Below are 19,568 nucleotides of genomic sequence, written 5' to 3' on the forward strand. Positions count from 1 at the left end.
TCTCCTCAAGATGTGAGAGCAGATTCAGGCATCCAAGTATGAGGATTGACCTCAAAATTTCATCTAACTCAGATTCTTGGTTTCTCTGATGTTTCTATGAGTTTGGTCACCACAAATAGTTTTGGAGCTTTAGAAGAAGTTTCTATGTGGTCTTCAACAGGAAATTTCCTTGCCTGGAATGTGCTGGGAACAGTATTTCACAGGACAGATAGAAGGTTTCATTAAAAACACACTTGCACTGCATCCCAGAGTCTTGCAGAGTCTGGGACTCCTGGAACCAGTGAGGCCGAGTACTGAAGGGACAGTTCCCAGCACTGGAAGCTGGCGGGGTGAGAGGTGGGGTGCAGCACAAGGCACTGAAGTTCCCAGCTGGGTCCCCACCCAGCCTGTTGCCGCATGTCTGAACTTGCTCGAGGAGCGGGTCGGCAGCTGGTGATTCCACCCATCCAGAAAGAGCAGCTGGGACCACCATGTCCCTGGAGACTCTTAGGACTCTCTGCCTGATAATGATCAGGGAGAAATGAGCGAGGGTATCTAGGGAAGGCACATGGCACCTGGCTTTGAAGAGGGGTAGAGGGGAGCCCCAGCAGAGTGACCCCGAGGCCCCTCGCCCTTCACCCTGGCCCTAGTCAGAGGAATCCTGGGACTCCCAGGCTGCAAGCTCCTAGCTCAGCAAGGGTACGCTGCATCAGTGGTCATGGGAAGTGACCCTGGAATGGGGAATATTTGTCTGGGTGACTGACAGGAGTGTGTGCATGTGTGTGAGATGATCTATCTCTTTGCGTGTCTTTTTCTGGGGCGTTTCTATTTAAGCTCCCAACTACCCATATTTCTGGTGTGGATTTGTGTGTAGGCGTCCTGTCGGGGTTTATGCGTGTGGAGTCATCTTGTGAGTTTGCCTTTGGCGTGAAAATCTCTTTGTTGTGTGGATGTTGCAGGCATGAGCCTCGTGTACATGTGTGAGTCATTGGTTCACATGCAAGAGTGTTTTTCTGTTGTCTGTCAGTGTGAATGTGGACCCAGCACATCCCTCTTGCCTTGCTGTTTCATCCTTCCTGGTGTCCAGCACTGGCCGGTACACTATGTGTGTGTTTGTCTCTTTCCTCCTTAGAATGTCAGCTCCCAGAGGGCAGAACTCGGTCTATTTTGTTCACAGTACTGTTCCCAGTGCCAACAACGTGCTAGGCACCAGCAGGGCACTCAATATAATAGTTCTGAGTGAATGAATGCAGTGTCCAGTGTGTGAGAGTCTCTCTCTTGCTGTGCAATCAATCTCAGTGTGATGCTGTCTATGCGCTGGGTTGGGTGACTGAGAATTTCTGGGGGGGGTGTGTGTGTGTGTGTCATTGACTAGGAATATGTACAAGCATGTATGTGTGTGCAAAATTGTCTCTGATGTGCGTGAACGAGCCTACGTATGTCTAGGGAGCGTGTAGTGTGATCGACTCTTGTGTGTGCCAGCATGTTTGTGCATTTCTCACGTGTTTGTATGGCATAATTGTCTGGTGTGCTAGTACCAACCTGCGTGTGCCTCGGGAGCGTGTGTGTGTGTGCGTGCTCGCGGTTAGCACCCCTCGCTCTCCTCGCGCCCCGCGCTCAGCCTGTGGGCGGGGAGCGGGGGGGGGGCGGCGAGAGCACTGCGGTTCTGCTGCCCGCCCTCGGCGCTGCGGCGAGGGCTCGTCACGGTCCCTCCCCGCCCTCGCTGCAGTCCCCGCCTCCCGGTCCTTTGTAGCCTGCCGCTGCGCTCTCCGACAGCCGCCCGGAGGCCCCGCCCCTGCCCCGCCCCGCCTCGCGCCCCGCCCCGCCCCTCCTCGGGCCGCAGTCTCTCCTGGGCAGACTCGGCCCTCACGGAGCGCTGAGCTCGGCGCACAGCGGTGGCTAGGGCCGCGGGCGGGCGGGGGCGCGGGCGGGCGGCCGGCCTTGGACCGGTATGGCGGACCGGCGGCGCGCGTGGAACACGGAGGACGACCTGCCCGTGTACCTGGCGCGGCCGGGCAGCGCGGCGCAGACCCCGCGCCAGAAGTACGGCGGCATGTTCGCCGCGGTGGAGGGCGCCTACGAGAATAAGACCATCGACTTCGACGCGTACAGCGTGGGCCGCCGCGGCTCCGCGCGCACACCGCGCAGTGCGGGCCGGCTCGACGCGGTCGGCCTGCCGGGGCCCGGAGGCAGCGAGGACACGGCCAGCGACGTGAGCGATCCCTCGGGCTCGGCAGTCAGTTCGCCGGGCGAGCGCGACGAGCGACCGCCTGCGCTGCGCATCCGCTGCCCCGCGCCCCGCGACCTGCCACTCGGCCGGGACAATGGCCAGGTACCCTCGGGGCGCGCGTGGGCCGGACGGAGGGGACGGGACCCTCGTGTCGCTGGGCGTGGGGCAGTGCCCGGGCGGGAGTGCTGGGGCCACTGCGGCCAGGCTTGGGAGAGCTACGGAACGCCCCTCCCCCACCCCATCATTCAGGAGGTTCGGAGAGGTTGTGCGACTCGGTCAGCGTTGGCCAGCATAGTCCGTGAGACTCCAAAGGGTCTTTCGAGATCCAGCCCCCCCGCTCCTCCACTGCAGAAAGGGAGAGCGAGGTTCTGAGAGGGGAAGTAAGTTGGCTAAAGCCGCCACATGGTCCCTTAAAGCGCAGAGGGACCTCTGGGGTTAATTTCATCCAAGGATCCTCATTTTCTGCTTTATGAAAAGACAGGGAGCTCTGTCGCGCATTCATCCCTTCATTTATTCACTCACTCATGAGGAATTATAGAGCACCTACTATGTGCTCTATAGTAGGGCCTTTCCTGAGTGCTCCCTCTGTATTTTCTGGGGGAAGGATTTGGTTTAAGATTTAGATCGTGGGGCAGATAGAACTGGAAACCGCTAGCCGCAATCACCGACATCTTCAGAGGATGCTCCTGAGTCCCACAGCACAACGCCTGTGTGCTCACTTCACAGAGCAAGTTGGAGGCAGAGAGGGGGTTTGAACCGGGATCAGTAGCTTCCTAGACTTGGAGGTTCCCCCCCCACGAAAGTGGGGAAACATCAGGGAGAGGGAACGCCAGGCCGTGGGCCCTATGGCTCATCTCCCTTTAGCTGGGGTCGCCAGAGCATTGGGGGAAGATGGGTAGACGACCCAGCTTTGGGATATATGGGTGAGGTGCTTGGAAAACGGAAGTTGGAGCACTCGAGGGCCGACGAGCTGTAGCCTTACCCCAGAACTCCATGTCTGAGCACTGCTCAGGTCCCAGGCCCCTGATAGGTGCTGGGTTCCCTGTTTAGCACTCCGGCCCCACCCTAGGCCAGGGTGGGTGACAAATTCATTGTGAATATTAAATCAGTTAATGCCGCTAGGTAGTGAGCATACAATAAATGTTCGTTGTTTATTATGAGTTTGATCATTATCATCATTTTTATTAACCCTTCTCCCCTTAAATGCTCTGAGAGGCATACAGTGAGCCGGGAGGAGGCAGAGCTTGATCTGGACAGAAATCTGGGAGGGCTTCCTGGAGGAGGAGGGGGGTGCTGGGCCGGCCTGTGGCTGCTACGACCCAATAGTGGGTCTCCTCCTGCCCCCACCCCCACGCCCCGGGTCTTCTGTCTCGGTAGCTCGGGAACTCTCCGTGGTCCTGAATCCGGAGCCTCGCGAGAGGAAGGTCTACAGCGAGGGTGTGTGTGGGCGGGGGGCAAGGAATGGAGATATCGAGAGGGTCCCGTCTCCTTGTCCCTATCCCTTCTATATTTTGCCCTGCCCACCTCCTTCCCTAGTGTCCGACCTCGCTTGGGATCCAGGCTTCACAGCCCGAGCGGGAGGCTTCGGGGCCGCGGACCAAGAAGCCGGGGCCAATACCGGAGAATCCTAGTTTCCAGTCAAGGCTCTGTGTCCTCTTGAGCCTCAGCTTCTTCATCTGTGAAATGGGGGTGGCATCTCCCAGCCTCCCTCAAGGCGTGGTGGAGTATCAGGGAGGCGAGAGAGCTTTGTGCACGGCCGGGAGCTGTGGAAGAGCGTCCCTGATGGAGCTGCAGTCAGTGTCACCAAAGCCAGCATCGCCCCTGGGCTCTGTCTGGGACGGCTCCGCAGCCGCGCCTCGGCCCTTAGGGACGCTGATCCCTTCACTTCTCCCACTCCTCTTTCCTCTTCCCCCTCTAGCCTTCTCTTTCTCCATGGCTTCTCCGGTACTGGACAAAAGGCAGCGCCTCCGGCGCGCCAAGGGCTCCAGGAGCACGCGAGGTTCGGGACTGTGGAGCCTAGGTGCTCGCGGTCTCCCTGGGGGGGAGAGTTTTACTTTCTGCGGACCGAGCAGCCACGGGGTTCGGGTTCGGGGGCCGGCGGGCCTCGCTGCTCCTGAGCTTTGCAGAGGGTGCCGGGGCCCTTCCCCTCCGCCCGTAAAGCTCTTTCCCGGGGAGGGAGGAGGGGTTTCTGCGGCGCAGGCGCAGCGTCTGCCGAGGCCCAAGGCTGTGCAACTGCGGCGCTTTGTACCCGGGAAGTCCACTTGGGAGCGGTGGTCTGTTTGGCCAATAGCAGACGCGTGCCCCTCCCCCGATACGCAGGAGGTCTCCTCTCCAATCCTGGAGCTTCCCTGCCCAGACTGAAGCCTGGGAGGGGCCCTGGTTCGTGGAACCTAGCCCTTAGCAACGCTGAGGAAGGGGATGTAGAGTCAGAGAGAGGGAGACCTGCAATTTCCGGTCAGCAACAAGAATTTAGGACCCAACTCAGAGCCGAGAATGAGCTCTAGACAAGTTGTGCAGGAACCTGGCTTCCAGATACTGCTCTAACTGCAGCTAACATGCTTTGTATCTAAGATTTCATTCTATCTCTGTAAGCCTCAATTTCGCACCTGTGAAATGGGAAACTTAATGGCCTAATGTTCCTGGAATACTAAGCCGTTTCTATTTTATGAACATACAACCCTATCTCCATTTTAAGGCCCAGGCCATCTCTGGCCTTCTGTCCTGGACTGGAGGACTGGCCTCCAGGTGGCAGTGGAGGTAAAGGCTTCAGGCCCTAACCTGAGTGGTGGGAGCTTTACCAGGCCTGGCACCCCTCCCTCTGGGTGGCAACTGGAAGTAAAGAAGGTGGGGTCTTTTTACCGAGCCTGTGGGTTTGGGTTTTATAGGCAGAAAGTAGAAGGTTGGCATTTTAATCTGCCTGGATTTGGGAGGCACCTGTCTAGTCCTATGGGGGCTTGCTAGGTCTCCCCCCCTCTTCCCTCCTCTGTCAAGAAGTTAATCAAGCTAGCCCAGGACTCCTGCCCACCTCTCCGCAAAGCAACACCTGGATTATGGGTGCTGGGGCTGGTGTCCACTCTCCACTGGGAACCAGGACATCCTTTTCCCCCTCCTGACCGCTATCCTGTCTGGGGGCTCTGGGCTCCTTAGTGCCAATGGTCTGGCTCTGCAATCATCAGTCACTGCCTGGTAGACAAGGCTCTGGGGATAAGCCGGTGGCCCCAACGGCAGGGGGCCCTGTGATGAGAAAGGGGCTGCAGGCGGTAGAGCAGGTCAACCACTAATTAGGGCTTTGTCTCTGGGGTCCCTGCTGCAGGGAGGGAGGGAGGCTGGTTCAATGATGGGGTTGGGAGGAGTGGCAGAGAAAGGCTTTATGGAGAAGCCCTAGGAGGTGAGTCTGGGAGAATAGATAGGCTTCTGTCTGAGGTAAGATATTCAGAGAGAGGACACAGTTTGAATAAAGGCTTGGACTTGGGCTTGGAGATGTGCTTGGTCTATTCAGGGAGTGGCGCAGCGGAGGGACTAACGCAGGCTGTGGAACGAGAGGCCTGGGCTGGATCCTGGAGGGCCTCGAGCGCACCAGCAGCCGGGGCGGGTTCTGGACACCCGGCCCACACTCCCTCCCCCACGCAGATGTTCGGGGAGGCCTGCAGATGCAGTGCTGCACACCTGTGGCGCTGCCCACGGCCTCTGCCTGCGCACCCGAAGTTCACTCTGGCTTTTAAAGGAGCCCTGAAAACCAGACCTACCCAATCCGAGAGCGAGGCCGGGGCCCAGCAGAGGGCGTGTGCGCGGGGCGGGGGTCGGCGGGCTGGGCGGTTGGGGAGGGGGCGGGGGGCGGAGTGGGGGGGATATGCGGGGAAGCGCTTCCTGGTTCGAGCTGAGAGGGACGAATCGGGCTCGGCTCCGCGCCGCCGGGAGGAGCTGTCTGCCTGCAGCCCCCTCCTCCCGCCCTCGCCTCTCCCTCCTCCTCCCGCCCTCCTCGCGGAGCGGGGCGGTGCTGGCAGCCGGAGCGGCAGCGGCGGCGGGCGGGCCGAGCAGCCGGGGCAGCCGGGCGCGTGGGCAGCCGCGGACGCCGAGCCTCCGTCCCTGTCTTCACTGAGCTTGGGCCTTTGTCACCGCGCCCGCGGGGAGCGGGACCGAGAGCCGGACAGAGCGAAAGCCAGCCCCACAGGTCCACCGGCCGGGCGGAGGGCGCCAGAGGGGGGCCATGTCTTACCAGGGCAAGAAGAGTATTCCGCATATCACGGTAAGCTGGGCCCCCGCCCTGGCCCCGCCGCTCTTGGCGAGCTGGGGGACCTAAGGGGCGGCCCCCGAGGGGCTTCCTGCGTCGCGGCGGGTGGGGCGGGGCCGGTCTCGGCCTTGCAGCCTCCTCCCCCCAGCCTCTGGGGACAATGGGGGGGAGGGCAGCCCGGCGTGGCGGGGCGGGGCGGGAGCCTCGGGTCCCTCTCCCCGCGGGCTTGCAGCGGATGGCGTGGACCCAGAGGATGCGGAGCTGAACAAAAGAGGGAGGGGCGCGGTGTCCGAACCCCCTCCCTCCGGCCCTGGAGCTGAGCCTCCAGCGGGCGGCCTTTGCACGGTCTAGCTGTTGCACCTCGCGGCAGCGTTTCTTCCCCGCCACAGTAAGGAAAATGATCGACCACCGCCCCTCCCCCCCCCGCCCCCTCACTCCCCGCCCAAACCGATGAAGTGGAAGTCTGGACCTAGAGACAGCGCCATGATGGAGGAGCCCCTCCCATTCCTCACTGCAGCTAAAAATAACCTGATGGGGCGGCCCTGGCGGCTGTGTCCCGGGAAGGGTTAACACTGGGGGGTGGGAATGGTGGCGGTGGCTGAGCTGTCCTCGGTGTCCCTGGGTGTGGCCGGAAACAAAGGATCCCTGGTCTTTATGCTTTGTCTCAGGGTGGGGAGCTGAGGACACAGCGGGTCCAGAGACCTGGCCTCCACCCCATTCCCTGCCTGGCACCAGAGTTGAACCAAACCATTCCTGAGGGATGTGGACCACAGGTGCTGATGAAACCCATGGGCCTTGGGTGGCTGATATCTGAGCAGCCAGGTGCTGGAAGGCATGATGGAATCCTCCAGGGCAATGCTTGAGGTTTGAGGGCAGGAGACCTAGCATCCTCCTTTATCCAGAATCCAGGCTCAGGGATGGTCCCAGAACACCTTGGAGAGGGCAGCCTTGGGTAGGGGGGAGGAAGCTGACATTTCCCACTTGCCTGCCCAGTGTATTGTGGATCTTGTTTTCTTGAATCTTCTCAATAAATCTTTCGAAGGAGGCATTGTCCACATAAAGTTCTCAGAGGCTGGAGCACTGGTTGGGGGCGCATTTGAGAGGAAGGTTGGGAAAGAACTGGGACCGCTTGCCTCCCCAGAACAGCCCTGCATTCTGCCCAACTCTGGATTGAGTCTCTTAGAAAACTCCTCTTCCGCCCAGCTTCAGGTCTTGTCAGCAGACCTTTGCTGAGTTACCATCCAGAGATGTGCCCCCTGAGGGTGGGGACCACCTCTTGCCCATCCCTAATCCTTGCCCTCTGAGACACAGCGGTATAAGTGACCAATCCCTTAACACTGTAGTGGCTAAGAATCAATGGAAGGGATGTGGTTGCCCTGGGCTAGGCAGTGTGGGAGGAATGAACTGGATATTTGCATGAGCCAGTCCGGGCTTTCCGACTCGCCAACCCTGACCCCAGGGGAACTGAGGCAGGAGATGGAGGTAGAGGAGATGCAGTGACTGATGAGTCAGGAACCCGGGGTACCTTTGTGGCTATTGCCCATGGCAGGTCTGTGCCCCATTCAGGATCCCGGTTTCCAAGAAGCAAGTTTAGCCAGATGGTCTTTGAGGCAGGTGTGGGGGAACAGTGCCTTCGGAGTTGTGTAGTTCTGCCTGCACAGCCGCAGCGGTCACCCTGCCTGCGGGCTGTGGCCCTCTGGAGTGGAGATAAACTGCCCAGGCTTTTGCAGCAGACGGATCTGGGTGTGCATCCCTGCTGTGCCTCCTTTCTGAGCCTCCGTGCTCTGATATCCAAAGTGGGCTTAGCACTGGCCATTTCACAGGACCCTTGAGCATCTGAGAGGACACTGGCAAAGTGCTTAGTGTTTGGTAGGCACACAGTAAGGGCTTCAGAACTGCTGGCTGATCCCGCTGCTTTAGTCCTTTGTGCGAAGCAGGTAGTCAACCCGTGTGTAAAAGAGAATCACGTGGAGTGGATCCCACAGCTTCAATAGCATGGGGAGGAGAGATGCTGAAAATGCCCCTTATTTCCTGGGAAAGCTGTCCTTGATGAAACATTTGTGTTTAGTTTGGCCCACATAGTCCACTCCAGCTAGAAAAGCGTGTGGTTTAAAGGAGAAGCCAGAGAGGATGGACTTGGATGGAGCTCCTCTGTAGGACCCACAGCTTCCTGAGGACCTTTTGCTGATAATGTACGTGGTCTGACAGGAACCAGAATGCCATTAAATGAATGGATAGGCATTGTGGCTTTCCACATGCTGCACCCTTAACCTGTTCAATCAATAGAACTGATTTGGTAAGTTAATAATAAGCACCTGGTCTGTGCCTGCCACTGTCTGGGTGCTAAGGAAAGTGGGCATGAGATGGGCATGCCCTTTGCCTTCACAGAGTTTAGCAAAGACTGGCATTTCAGCCTGAAATAGCAACAAAATGTTGGTGGGGGGGGGTGTTATAAGGGGAAGTACAGGAGGCTGAGGAGACCACAGCAGGGACACCCAGCCTAGTCCTGGTGGGGGAGGAGGGAGGGGTTCTGTGGCAAAAGAGTGTGGCCCGTTGGAGAAACTGAAGGAAAGTCAGCATTGCAGGAGCCCGACCTCTGTGACCAAGTGTGGCTTCTCTGTGCAGTTAGAGCGAATCCTAGAGACGGTTAAGATGTTTTTGGCAGCCACGGTATGTGTGGCCTGTGGAGGGACCCGGGTGGGCTTAAAAAAGGACCAAGATACGGCTGTCAGCTGCATCTCCAGGTCCCCACCTGCTTGATGTTGGGTCACTGTGCTCCTGTGGGCCTCAGCTTGCTCATCTGAACAAAGGGGGTAAGGTCTCAGATTCGGCAGTGAAATCAGAGATAAGAGAGAGAGTATGTGAGCAGAGGACGAAAAGGGACACTCCAGACAGGGCACAGTGTGGACAAAGGCAGGGGCACGGCTGAATCACAAAAATGCTCTACTCATGTTGACTATGGTGTCTTTTCCTCTTTTCTCTGACTCAGCCTTTTTCTGAGATGCTAGAGTAGCCTGACAGAGAAGAGGGAAAAAGCCAAAACACTTGGCTTCAGCCCCCAAGGATTGTTTAAAGCATTAACAAAGCTCTCTTTCATGTGTGGCTTTTTTTTCAAAAATTAATGGCATAGCAGGATTAATTTAGTTAAAATTGTTTTTCGGTGCCCACTGCGGTGGTTAAGTGAGTAGGGGCATCCTGGGCGTGGCTCTGAGCAAACAAAGGCACAGGGCTCGTGGCCCTGCAGACGCAGCTGTCCCAACAGAGCCACTGAAGGGGGAGCCAGGAGTGTCCACCACGAAGGTTATGAAGTATTGTTATTACAGATAAGACATCATGAGTTTGCAGACCATTACAGCATTCAAAAGGATTTCCGTGATCTTTCGTTGGGTTTTCAGAACAGTCCTGTGAGGAAGGCAGCCTGTTTCCCAAAGAGTAAACTGAGGATTATAGAGACTTGGAAGCTTCTTCAATGGCTTGTGGAGGAATGAAGAGGTCCTGTTCAAACAGGGAGGGTAGATGGGCTGGTCTGCCTGGTAAGATAGTCACTGTCTGATTGAAATCTCTGTGTTTGTGTGTGTGTGTCTGTGTGTCTGTGTGTGTGTGTGTGTGTGTTAGATCAAACAGTAAAACAGTAAAGATGAGCAGAGAAGAAAGAGATCATTAAATAAAAATTACATTGGACTGAATTAGTTATTCTAATGGACAAATATGCAAAAAACTTGCTTCTTCCTGAGGATGGCATTCAGCCTATCTATAAGTATTTAGTTTATCTCGTTGCCTTTTTATGCAAAGGATTTGAGATGCCGAGAGTGATTTATCCTGCATATAGTGAAATCAGAGGGAAGTAGAATAGCAAGACTGAGGCTCAAGGAAGAGCAGAGACCAAACCTGCCAGTGATTTGGACCACTGCGGGTGTGCTTCTGGACATATGGTCCTGATTCAGAGCTTCTGTCATCCAGGGCAGAGAAGCAGACACTCTCAGTTAGGTCAAGTTCATGATCAGACAGGAAGAAGTGGGCCATTTTCTTTGGGGAAGAATTATTTTAAATTAAATTCTTAAAAAGTGTTTGTGAGCATGCAAGTGATACTGAGTTGTGACATCTTCCATAACATAACGATGCCAACTTAGCCCTGATTGCCTGTGTCTTGTAATGAACTTGGCCAAGACTGAATACCTGGAAACACATGATATGACATATGTGAATGTACCAGGCACATAGTAAGTGGCTAACAGATAGACGATAGTTCCCTTCCCTGAACTCAGGCTCTCTTTGAGGAGATGAAAATTCAGAATGGCAGGTAATCAACGACTGTTAACTGCATATCTTAACCGTTTTGTTCCTTGAACTGTGCAAGGTGTCATGAGCAGTTAAAAAATACGTATTTCATGATCCTGACCTTTCCATCTAAGTGAAAAATTGCACATACATGGAATGACTTAAAAATGACCAAAGGGTAAGTGTGGAATAGAGCACAGGTGTTACAGAAGTTCAGGGAAGGGAGGGCTCAGCATTGGCAGAGGCAATAAGAGGTGCCCTCTTGGGGCTTAGGGGATGACATGAGCTAGGTGTTGAGGGATTTGATTGGTGGAGACAGAGGAAGAACATGCAAGGCAGGTGGAACAGCAGGGTCAAGACCTGGGCTGGGGAATGAATGTTGTCAGAAGAGAGTGAGGAGTTTTACGTAGCTAAATCCGAGGGTGAGGATCTTGAAATAAATTTGAATGGCTGGGGGATTGGGGAATTCTACAAGGCTTTGGAAGTCAGGCAGAATGCACCCGAAGTGATGGAAATAGCCCATGGGTTCTAAGTCTGGCTTAAATGTAAATGGGGTATTTGATCTTGGACAAGTCAGTTCTCTGGGCCTCAGATTCCTTTTCTTTACGGAGTTAGATTAGATAATTCAGCTCCTAGTTATAGGATATTCTGACTTTATTCTGTGGGTAATAGGAAGCCTCTGGAAGTTCTTGAGCTGGGAGGATGGTATAATAAAAGCAACATGGAAGAATGTGGATTCTGAAGCCAGCCTATTTGGATTTGAATCCTAGCTGCTCCACTTACTTGCTGTGTAATTTTGGCAAATCACTTATTTTCTCTATGCAGCAGTTTTCTAATTTGTAAAATGGTAATAATAGTAATACTCCATAGGGTTTTTTTCCCTTGAGAATTAAATGACTTAGTATATGTGAGATATTTAGAATAGTACCTGCACATAGTATATGCTCTATGGGTTAGCGGTTATTATTCTTACTGCAAGATGGTGTATTAGTTAGCTTTGTTCCATAGCAAACAATCCAAAGTCCCAATGGTTTTCAGCAACATACATTTATTTCTTGCTCATGTTGCATGAGGGCCTGGATTGGCTGTAGCTTTGCCCCTGGCTGTTGTGAACAATGGGTCTGCCCCTTGTATCTCCTCACCTTGAGACACAGGCTGAAGGAGCAGAGGCTTGAAGCACAAATGCCTTTAAGAACTCCTGCTCAACTATGGCACACTTCATATCTGCTCATAACCATTGGCCAAAGCAAGTTGCATAATCAAGGCCTAAATTGATGGCGAGGAGCACAGTTTCAGTCTTTCTGGAGCAGATACGAGGATTAAATGTGAACAGCGTGGCACATTGGAGATGCTAATAAACACCTGTTGGAGCTGATAACGAGGTGGTCAGGAAGTTTAAGGGGTGAGTTTGAAAGAAAAGGCCTGCATCGTTTCCTAGGCTGAATTAGAGTTAGGAATGATCACCAAATTGAGGCGTCTCACTGGGCAATTAGAAACATAGAACGGCTCGGGGGTGAGAGGCAAGGCCCAGAGATAGAGATTAAGGACCTACGTACAAGAGGCACTGGTGGAAGATAGGAAAATGCAAGATATTCCAGCAACCAGTGGTTCTCAGCCCATGTGCTGTGAGCACAGTGGTGTACTGAAAAAATCCTGTGTAGATGCACTGCTAAATTTTGATCAGCATTTAAAGTTTATGTTTACTACAACCAAGTCTGTAGAACAAATTGTTCTAGTAACATCTATCAGGTGGATCCCTGAGCACTCACGAACGGAACAGTGTGGAATAGAGTCTAATTTTTTTGTGAGGAAAAGGAAGCTCTTGTAATGGAAAGGGGACATCAGAAGCCTTTGCCCCTTGAGCATATAAGAGAACAGGGTCAGGGCAGTGGACGGCGCAGCGCCATGGTGCTGAAGAGTAAGCAAGTTCAATTAAGGAGACACTGAAGGCCCTCTGAGATGGACACCGTCACACTGTAGTTGGGATGACATGGTAGTGATTGCTGCTGACTCATTTGGTGGTGTTTTATGTCTTTAATCCCTTCAAGACTGCTGCAAATTTTTATACCATTTGTAACTATGTCCTGAACACAGAAAGGTTGAGATTCATTGCCGTAGAGAGATGCAAAGACCAAATCCTAACTTTGCTCTTAGTGAGAAGAGACAACTCTGAATTGGTGGTTTAGGAAATGGAATGGGATCTAGGATACTTCACAGAGAGGCTGGTCTAGAAAACAAGAGTAAACAGGTAAAAGGAGGGAAGTGATGGCTATGGACATACGAAGTTTCCGCTTCCTACTCCTTCCTTGGGCCTGTGCCCCAGGTGCACTCCCACTTGGGTAACTTTGGTTTGTCCACTTGACTGTGCACACTTGGAGGATTGGGACAACATCTACTTTTCCTAAGCATCTCCTCAGAAGCACTCTTATGCATTGCTGACTCATAGCAGGGACTCCATATTCTGTGAGTGGATGAATAAAAACTAGATTGCAAGCTGTGCATCTTTGCTGAGTGAGGTCTTAGACACTCTTGCAATTGACCTTAACAAATGTCCTATCCATGGATTTAGCATTTAGGTAGTTACCATCCAGAAGGAGATGAGGGTGGCATGAAGGGTTTCTGGAGGTAAAAAATAAAGACTTCCCAAGTGGTACTCTGGGGAGAAGGCAGATCTGGCATATTAATGGGCTTCTCTGCATTTCACACTGAAAGCAAGCTTTTACAAGAGGCATCTTCCATATATATATGTTGAATCATTAAAGTACACATTTCCCCAGGGTCTTGACTGAATAACTACTTAGTGTTAGAACTTGGGGTCAATTCCATAGGAAAACTCCATGGATCTGATGCAGAATTGCATAAAGCAAATACGTGGCTGTTCGAGATTTTGTACCTGTCCCCAAATTATGCTGCCATGTACTTTATATCAGACCATATTCATAGCCCCTTAGGGATTAAATCCGAAGCACATACTTGACTTACAACCTCGAAGTTGAAAGGAACCTTTTAAATTATGTAAATTTTTCTGTGTTTGTGCATTTGAGGTGGCAGAAAAGAGTGTACATTGCTTCTTCCCCACCCCCAGTCTCCCCTCTAGTGTAGGAATTGCAAGTACCCTCTCCTTGCCCACCTCCAGGGGCAGGGAGATCACCACTTTACACAGCAGCCAGTTTTACTCTTGGACAGCTCTGTTGTTGGAAAGTCTTTTGTATGTAGAGGGAGAGTCTGCCTTTTGCCCTCAGAATTTTTCACAGGTTTCTTCCTCTTCCACACTGATATTCCTAGAGGCTCTGGACGATATTTCTCAGTTACTTAGGACCTTCTCTTTTCCAAAATAGCCCCAGTTCCTTACTGCAATTTCCAAGTACAGTGTTTGGATTTTTCTCTCCTTTTTTCTCTTTTTTCCCTCTTTTCTGCTTTTTTTTTCTTTTTGCTGTCCTTTATATCTGAGCATGTAGAACAAAATGGATCCAAAATAAAACTTTAATTATTGGGCACCTTTTAAACTGGTTTAAATACTTTCTGGGTCCATAGACTCCTTTGAGAAACTGATAAAAGCAATGGAAACTTTTCCCTGCTTCCTCAAATGCACAGACACAGAACATTCAGCATAAAGCATTGGGCTTCATAGGCTGGTATTCATTGTGTCGTGAGCTTTTACTTATCTTAAGTAATCCTGTGAGTTGGGTACTTTGATTAGCTGCACTAAGAGAAAAAAAAAAAACAACAAAAAACAACTGAAACACAGAGATTAAGTTATTGCCGCAGGTCACCCAGCTAAGAAGCTGTGTGGGAACAAGCTGTAGTCTCTGGGGTGAAGGATCTCATGGTCTCATGTGGGAAATGGACATATAAAAATGAGCCAAAAGATGAAGTTCTGTGCAGTTGTGAAACAATGCTAATAAGGGTGCAAGCCTTACACTTTAGGAACTCCAGGAGGTAAGCACATGTTCCTGGAAGCAAGACACTGCCCCTGACAAGGTGAGTTGGAAATCAATAGGCAGAGCAGGTGTGGCAAGAAATCCAGGTAGCAGATGCCACAGACAAAGGCACGGGGTGTGAAAGTGCAGCTCAGAGAGCCAGAATATGGTGTGAGTATACGAGTATAGCGCAAGGCCGGGAGAGGGCAGGGGTCAGGCCAGAAAGAGCCTGGGAGGGCATACTTTGTCCTACGTGTGAAGACAAGCTGGTGAAGGGTTTAAGGAGAGGCACGACATAGTTGCATTTGTGACCAGAAAGGTCACTGGCTGTCGTGTGGAGGGGACAAGGCAGGCAGCAGGGAGACAGGTGGGGAAGGCTGACCTGGAGCAGGTGCTGTGCGAGGTGGAAATCAGCAGGGGGGTATGAGGACACTTCTGGAGCAGATGCAACAAGATCTGCAAAAGAGTTGGGTTTGGGGTGTGAGAGGTTAGAGAGAAGCTGAAGATGGAACTGGGCATTTGAATGAGATTTATCTCCCCACAATGGGAAGACTTTAAAAATCAGGCACTAAGCTCTGTCCACACATTAATTCATTTAACTTTCAAAACCACTCTCTGCATTATAGATGGAACACTGAAGCACAGAGAGGTAAACGTGCCTAAGGCACAAGGGTAGTAAGTGTGGGACCCGATTAGAACTCAGGCGTTCTGGCCTCTACTACCATGTCCTTAACCAGCAGACAGCACTGCCTCTTTGTTAAATGGGTCTTGAATGAGATAATAGGTGTAGAAGCATCTGGCTTACAGGAGGCATTGTCAGTGTTTATCAGGTGAACAGGGCTCTGCCTTTAATGTCTTACTACTGGAGAGCCCTTTCCAACTTCCAGAGCCCTTTAATCTGCCTTACTCCCTTTTGGCCACAGTCGCAACAATCCTATCAGAAGGACCACTGAGGTGCGTGGCATTGGGAACGGGCTTGAGATGTATGGTCTATTCCTGCTTATTCCCGTTTTTCAAAGGAAGGAACTGAGGCTCAGACATCTTAACTAGGTAGAGTGAGGAGAACACCGGGATAACTACCACGGGACGCTGGGCTGTCACTCTGTAGGTACCAGGTGGTACTAGGTTCATATCTGACTCCACCATCTCCTGGCTGTGTGACCTTGAGCAAAATCACTTCCCTTCTCTGAGTTTCCTTATTTGTAGCAATAATACCCACTTCTTAAGATGACTTCAGAATTAAAAATGAAAACCCATGTAATGCAGAACTGATACTTAGTGTGTACTCAGGAATGTGGTTTTCTTGAAGGCAAAGGATTTCTGTTCAGATTGCTTTATATAAGGTAAAAGGCAGAGACGAAAAAATGCAGAAATGGGTCTACACATATATACAGATTTAGCTAGCATCATCCTTCTATAGGGAGCCTGAAGACCTTGCCCACTCCTGGGGTCATGACAGAGGTGTGTTATTTTAAAGCCAGATAATCCGTCAGGGAATATTTCCTGAACGTCTGTCAGGTACAATGGAGCTTGAAATCTCGCTGTTAAAATTGCAGTTGTCATGGAAATGGGCCTGAGCTCACAGAAAAGGCCTGCAATCCATGGGGACCGCCTGTATTTCTGATTCATGAAGGAGGAAAATGCCACTGTGTCCCTGACCCATGCGGGTGGGAACAAATGTGTGCTCGTTACATTCAATCTCAGGCCTGTTGCCACTTCCAGGGTTGCTTTCCTGAAAAGTGTGGCAAAGCACCACCGGCTGACAAGCCGTCCCCTGAGGCAAAACCAAAGGCAAATGGGCTGGGTTTCTGTGAATAAATATGAGTGTGCAGCTGCACTGCAGACAGCACTTGCCACTCACTGCAAGGAGGCTGGTTGGGCGATCTGTGAGGGGAGCCAGGGAGGAAGGGGGTCTGGTCATTAAAGGTAGGAACAGAGTCCTGGGTTTATGAAGTATTTGAGCTGGAAAATCTCTCAGACAGCAATCACTGTGGCTGTGACTCCCAGCACAGCATTTGGATGGTGTATCAATTCGCTTTGATGCAATAATGCCATGTAACAAACAACCTTGTAATTCTGTGGCTTACAATAACAAATAGTTATTTGTTGTTCACAGGTCTGTGGGTGGCAGAGGCTTAGGAGGGCTTAGCTAGATTTATCTTCAGGCTTCTTTTTGGGTCAGGCATGCTCCTCATAGCATCTCATTCTGGGACTCAGACTGAAGGAGACAGCATTCCTTGGGTCCTGTGGTTTTCATGGTGGAGGATGGACTCTCAAGAAATGGAGCTGGAACCCACCTGCCTCTTAAAAGCTTGTGCTCAGACTGGTGCAGTCACATCCACTCTCATTCTGTTGGTCAAAGCAAGTCAAGAAGGCACACCCACAGTCAGTGCGGCTGGGAGAGTCCTGCACCCACATCAGAGCATGGCAAGGGTGGGAAGGCAGGAAAGATTGTGAAAGAAATAACACAATCTACCACAGAGGGTCTCCATCAAGAATATCCTAGATGTTTGTTAATAACAAATTCCTGGCCCATAAACTAGATCTGGCAAATGAAAATCTTGACAAAAGCACCTGGATTGGAGTTTTTAGCAGACAATCGCAGTGGATTTTCAGGATTATCTAGGCTCTGGTGCCATGTTGTGAGTTGTACTTGCATGAATGAGGGATGTGCCTACCTCTCCTACTGAATGTTTGAGTTGCAGCGTGAGCCTTAATGTCAGTGACTTGTAGAGTCTGAAGGACTAATAACTTTCAGAACTCACCTTGACATCTCCTCGCCTTACGAGAAAGCCGTTTCACCTGCACTCAATGCATGGGCAAGCACATTTCTACCAAATGCGGCTTCCCTTATCTTTTTGAGACTCGTTTTCACGCTTGCCCTTTGGAGAGGAAGGTATTCTTCATCTTTCCAGGAGCAACTTTTCATTTAGTTTCTCTGAGCCCCTTCCCACGGATAAATCAGGCAGCCTCATCAGAATCTGTGTGCACCTGCAGCCCCCGGATGAAGCTGCCCTTTTCGTATGAAGGCCAGACCTCTGAGATCCGTTTTTGGCACTCACTCATTCACTGACCCCAGATTCCGATGTGTGTATTAGTGAAGCATTGTAGGAGAGGGGACATGGGAGTGTCACATGCCCTCCCCACAACTTCTTGGGTGGGATAATTAAAGTATTGATAGGGTGGCACTCAGAGTGAAATGTATTTGAAACCAACTACATGCATTGTGAAACATAATCTATGATTGTTTTTGTTCCGTGGCAATGTAAAGATTACAGATATGCCTGTGAGCTGAGAAAGAAAAGCAGTGAGGAACTCCAAGCCTGGGTGAGGTAGGAGGGAGAGGGATCTTCAGGGTCCCAGGGTTTGGAGAAGCCTCGCTGTCCCAGTGCCCAGCGGTGTTTCAGGACCACGGACAGCACGACAGTCCCCTTTGCTTTCCTCATTTACAGCGTGGAACCTGGAAACTGCAGAACGCTGCTGTGTATATACTATTTATTTTGCTGGACTGTTCTCCTTCTCCTCCGTTTTTCGGCTTCATGAACTTCTCATATTTCAGAACCCGGATCAAACATCTTCTCCTTGATGATATAGTCACTGCCTTTCTCTGTCTCTGTAATAACAGCTTTTGTTCTCTGCTGTTTTTCAGATAGCCAAGGTTGCTAAACTAGTGATTTTGGGGTAAGTTGTTGATTTGATGAGAGTAGCACCTCTTTTTTCTTCCGAGGCTCCCCAGACCGTAATGAGTTTTCTATTCCTCTGACTTTGCATTGGAAACGACCGACTTTATTCCCACCATGCAGGAAAGGAGGGAGAACAGAATGCGGGGAGGCGTCGTGCTTCACTCAGGGACAGAGAGTGATGCAAAAGATGCGCTGTGATCCAGACCTCCCCTCCTAGTTGAGGCTGACTGTTGTTTATTTTGCTGTTGTGTGGGTAAGAATGTCTGAAGCTTTAAAGGCTCATTTTTGTAAGTGGCGCTCAACATAGCAGTTAATGTTTGTGAAGAGAGCAAAGGCATCCCGCCAACACCAGCTCTTTGCTCCCGGTTGGGCTGGAGTGGAGATTAATGGTAGGTTTGGAGAAGAAGGCCTTCCCTTCTCTGGGATACTCCTCTGACTCCCAGGATATTTGGCAATAAAGAAGTGATGACGGCCCAGCACCGAGGTTTAGGTGGGCCCCTTGTGAGAAGGCCTTCCAGCCTCATCCGTATTAGACAGGCTTTGCATTAAGCAGGCTTCTATTCCCAAGCCACAGGGTTAGGCTTTCAGGGAATTCTAAAAGCAGAGAAGAGAGGTTTCTGATCTGTCAGTCTACTCTTTCCTCCTTTTTTCTTTATTTCTCCCCTCCCCCTTTCCTCCCTTTCGTTCTTCCCTCTTTCGTTCATATTCCCTTCCCTTTTATCACTCCTTTATCTCACTTTCCTTTTCTCTCCTCACTCACTCTGTCATTTCAAACACTCTCTTTTTCTCCCTCCCTCTCTCCTTGCCTCCTGGCTGTCACCCCATCTCCTCCCACTCAGCAAACATTTGCTAAACACTGTGTAAGGTTTATGCCTGGTCCTTGGGGATTTGGAGATGACTCACACAGGGCTCTCCTGGCCGTGGAGGGGTGTACAGCCCAGCAGGAGACGGGCACTTGAACAGTGACCATGGTGTGATGAGTATTGTTGGGGAGGTGTGTGCAAGGGGCCACAGGGACATAGGGAGGCACCTCAGGTCAAGAACTACCAGAAAGATCTACCTTGTGGAGTGTTTGGTGTTTTCCTTTCCCACCTAACATTTTATGGTCTAGCACTGTTGTTTAGCCTTAAATATTCCTGGGGAATATTTTAGTAGCTGTATGTCACCCCATTAGTGGTGTGGTTGCAAGATTGTCATTAATTCTGGTTCACCTCTTTGTGTATAATTCTTTGACTCTGTTTGGGATA

The 19,568-nt window shown here is 51.6% G+C and overlaps 1 protein-coding gene across 2 annotated transcripts in view; it reads left to right on the forward strand.

Moving 5' to 3' along the window:
* The first annotated feature begins 1,930 nt into the window (after window positions 1-1,930).
* CRMP1 (collapsin response mediator protein 1) overlaps window positions 1,931-19,568 on the forward strand; it is a 65,653-nt gene continuing 48,015 nt past the window's right edge. The window contains exon 1 of one of the 2 annotated variants that reach the window (XM_061191224.1): window positions 1,931-2,311. In XM_061191224.1, the coding sequence (XP_061047207.1) occupies window positions 1,931-2,311 (381 nt within the window). Of the gene's footprint in view, window positions 2,312-6,303; window positions 6,456-19,568 lie in introns of those variants that run through there. The other variant, XM_061191225.1, reaches the window with a different exon arrangement.

Source organism: Eubalaena glacialis, chromosome 5 (genome assembly GCF_028564815.1).
Source record: "Eubalaena glacialis isolate mEubGla1 chromosome 5, mEubGla1.1.hap2.+ XY, whole genome shotgun sequence".
Lineage (NCBI taxonomy): Eukaryota > Metazoa > Chordata > Mammalia > Artiodactyla > Balaenidae > Eubalaena > Eubalaena glacialis.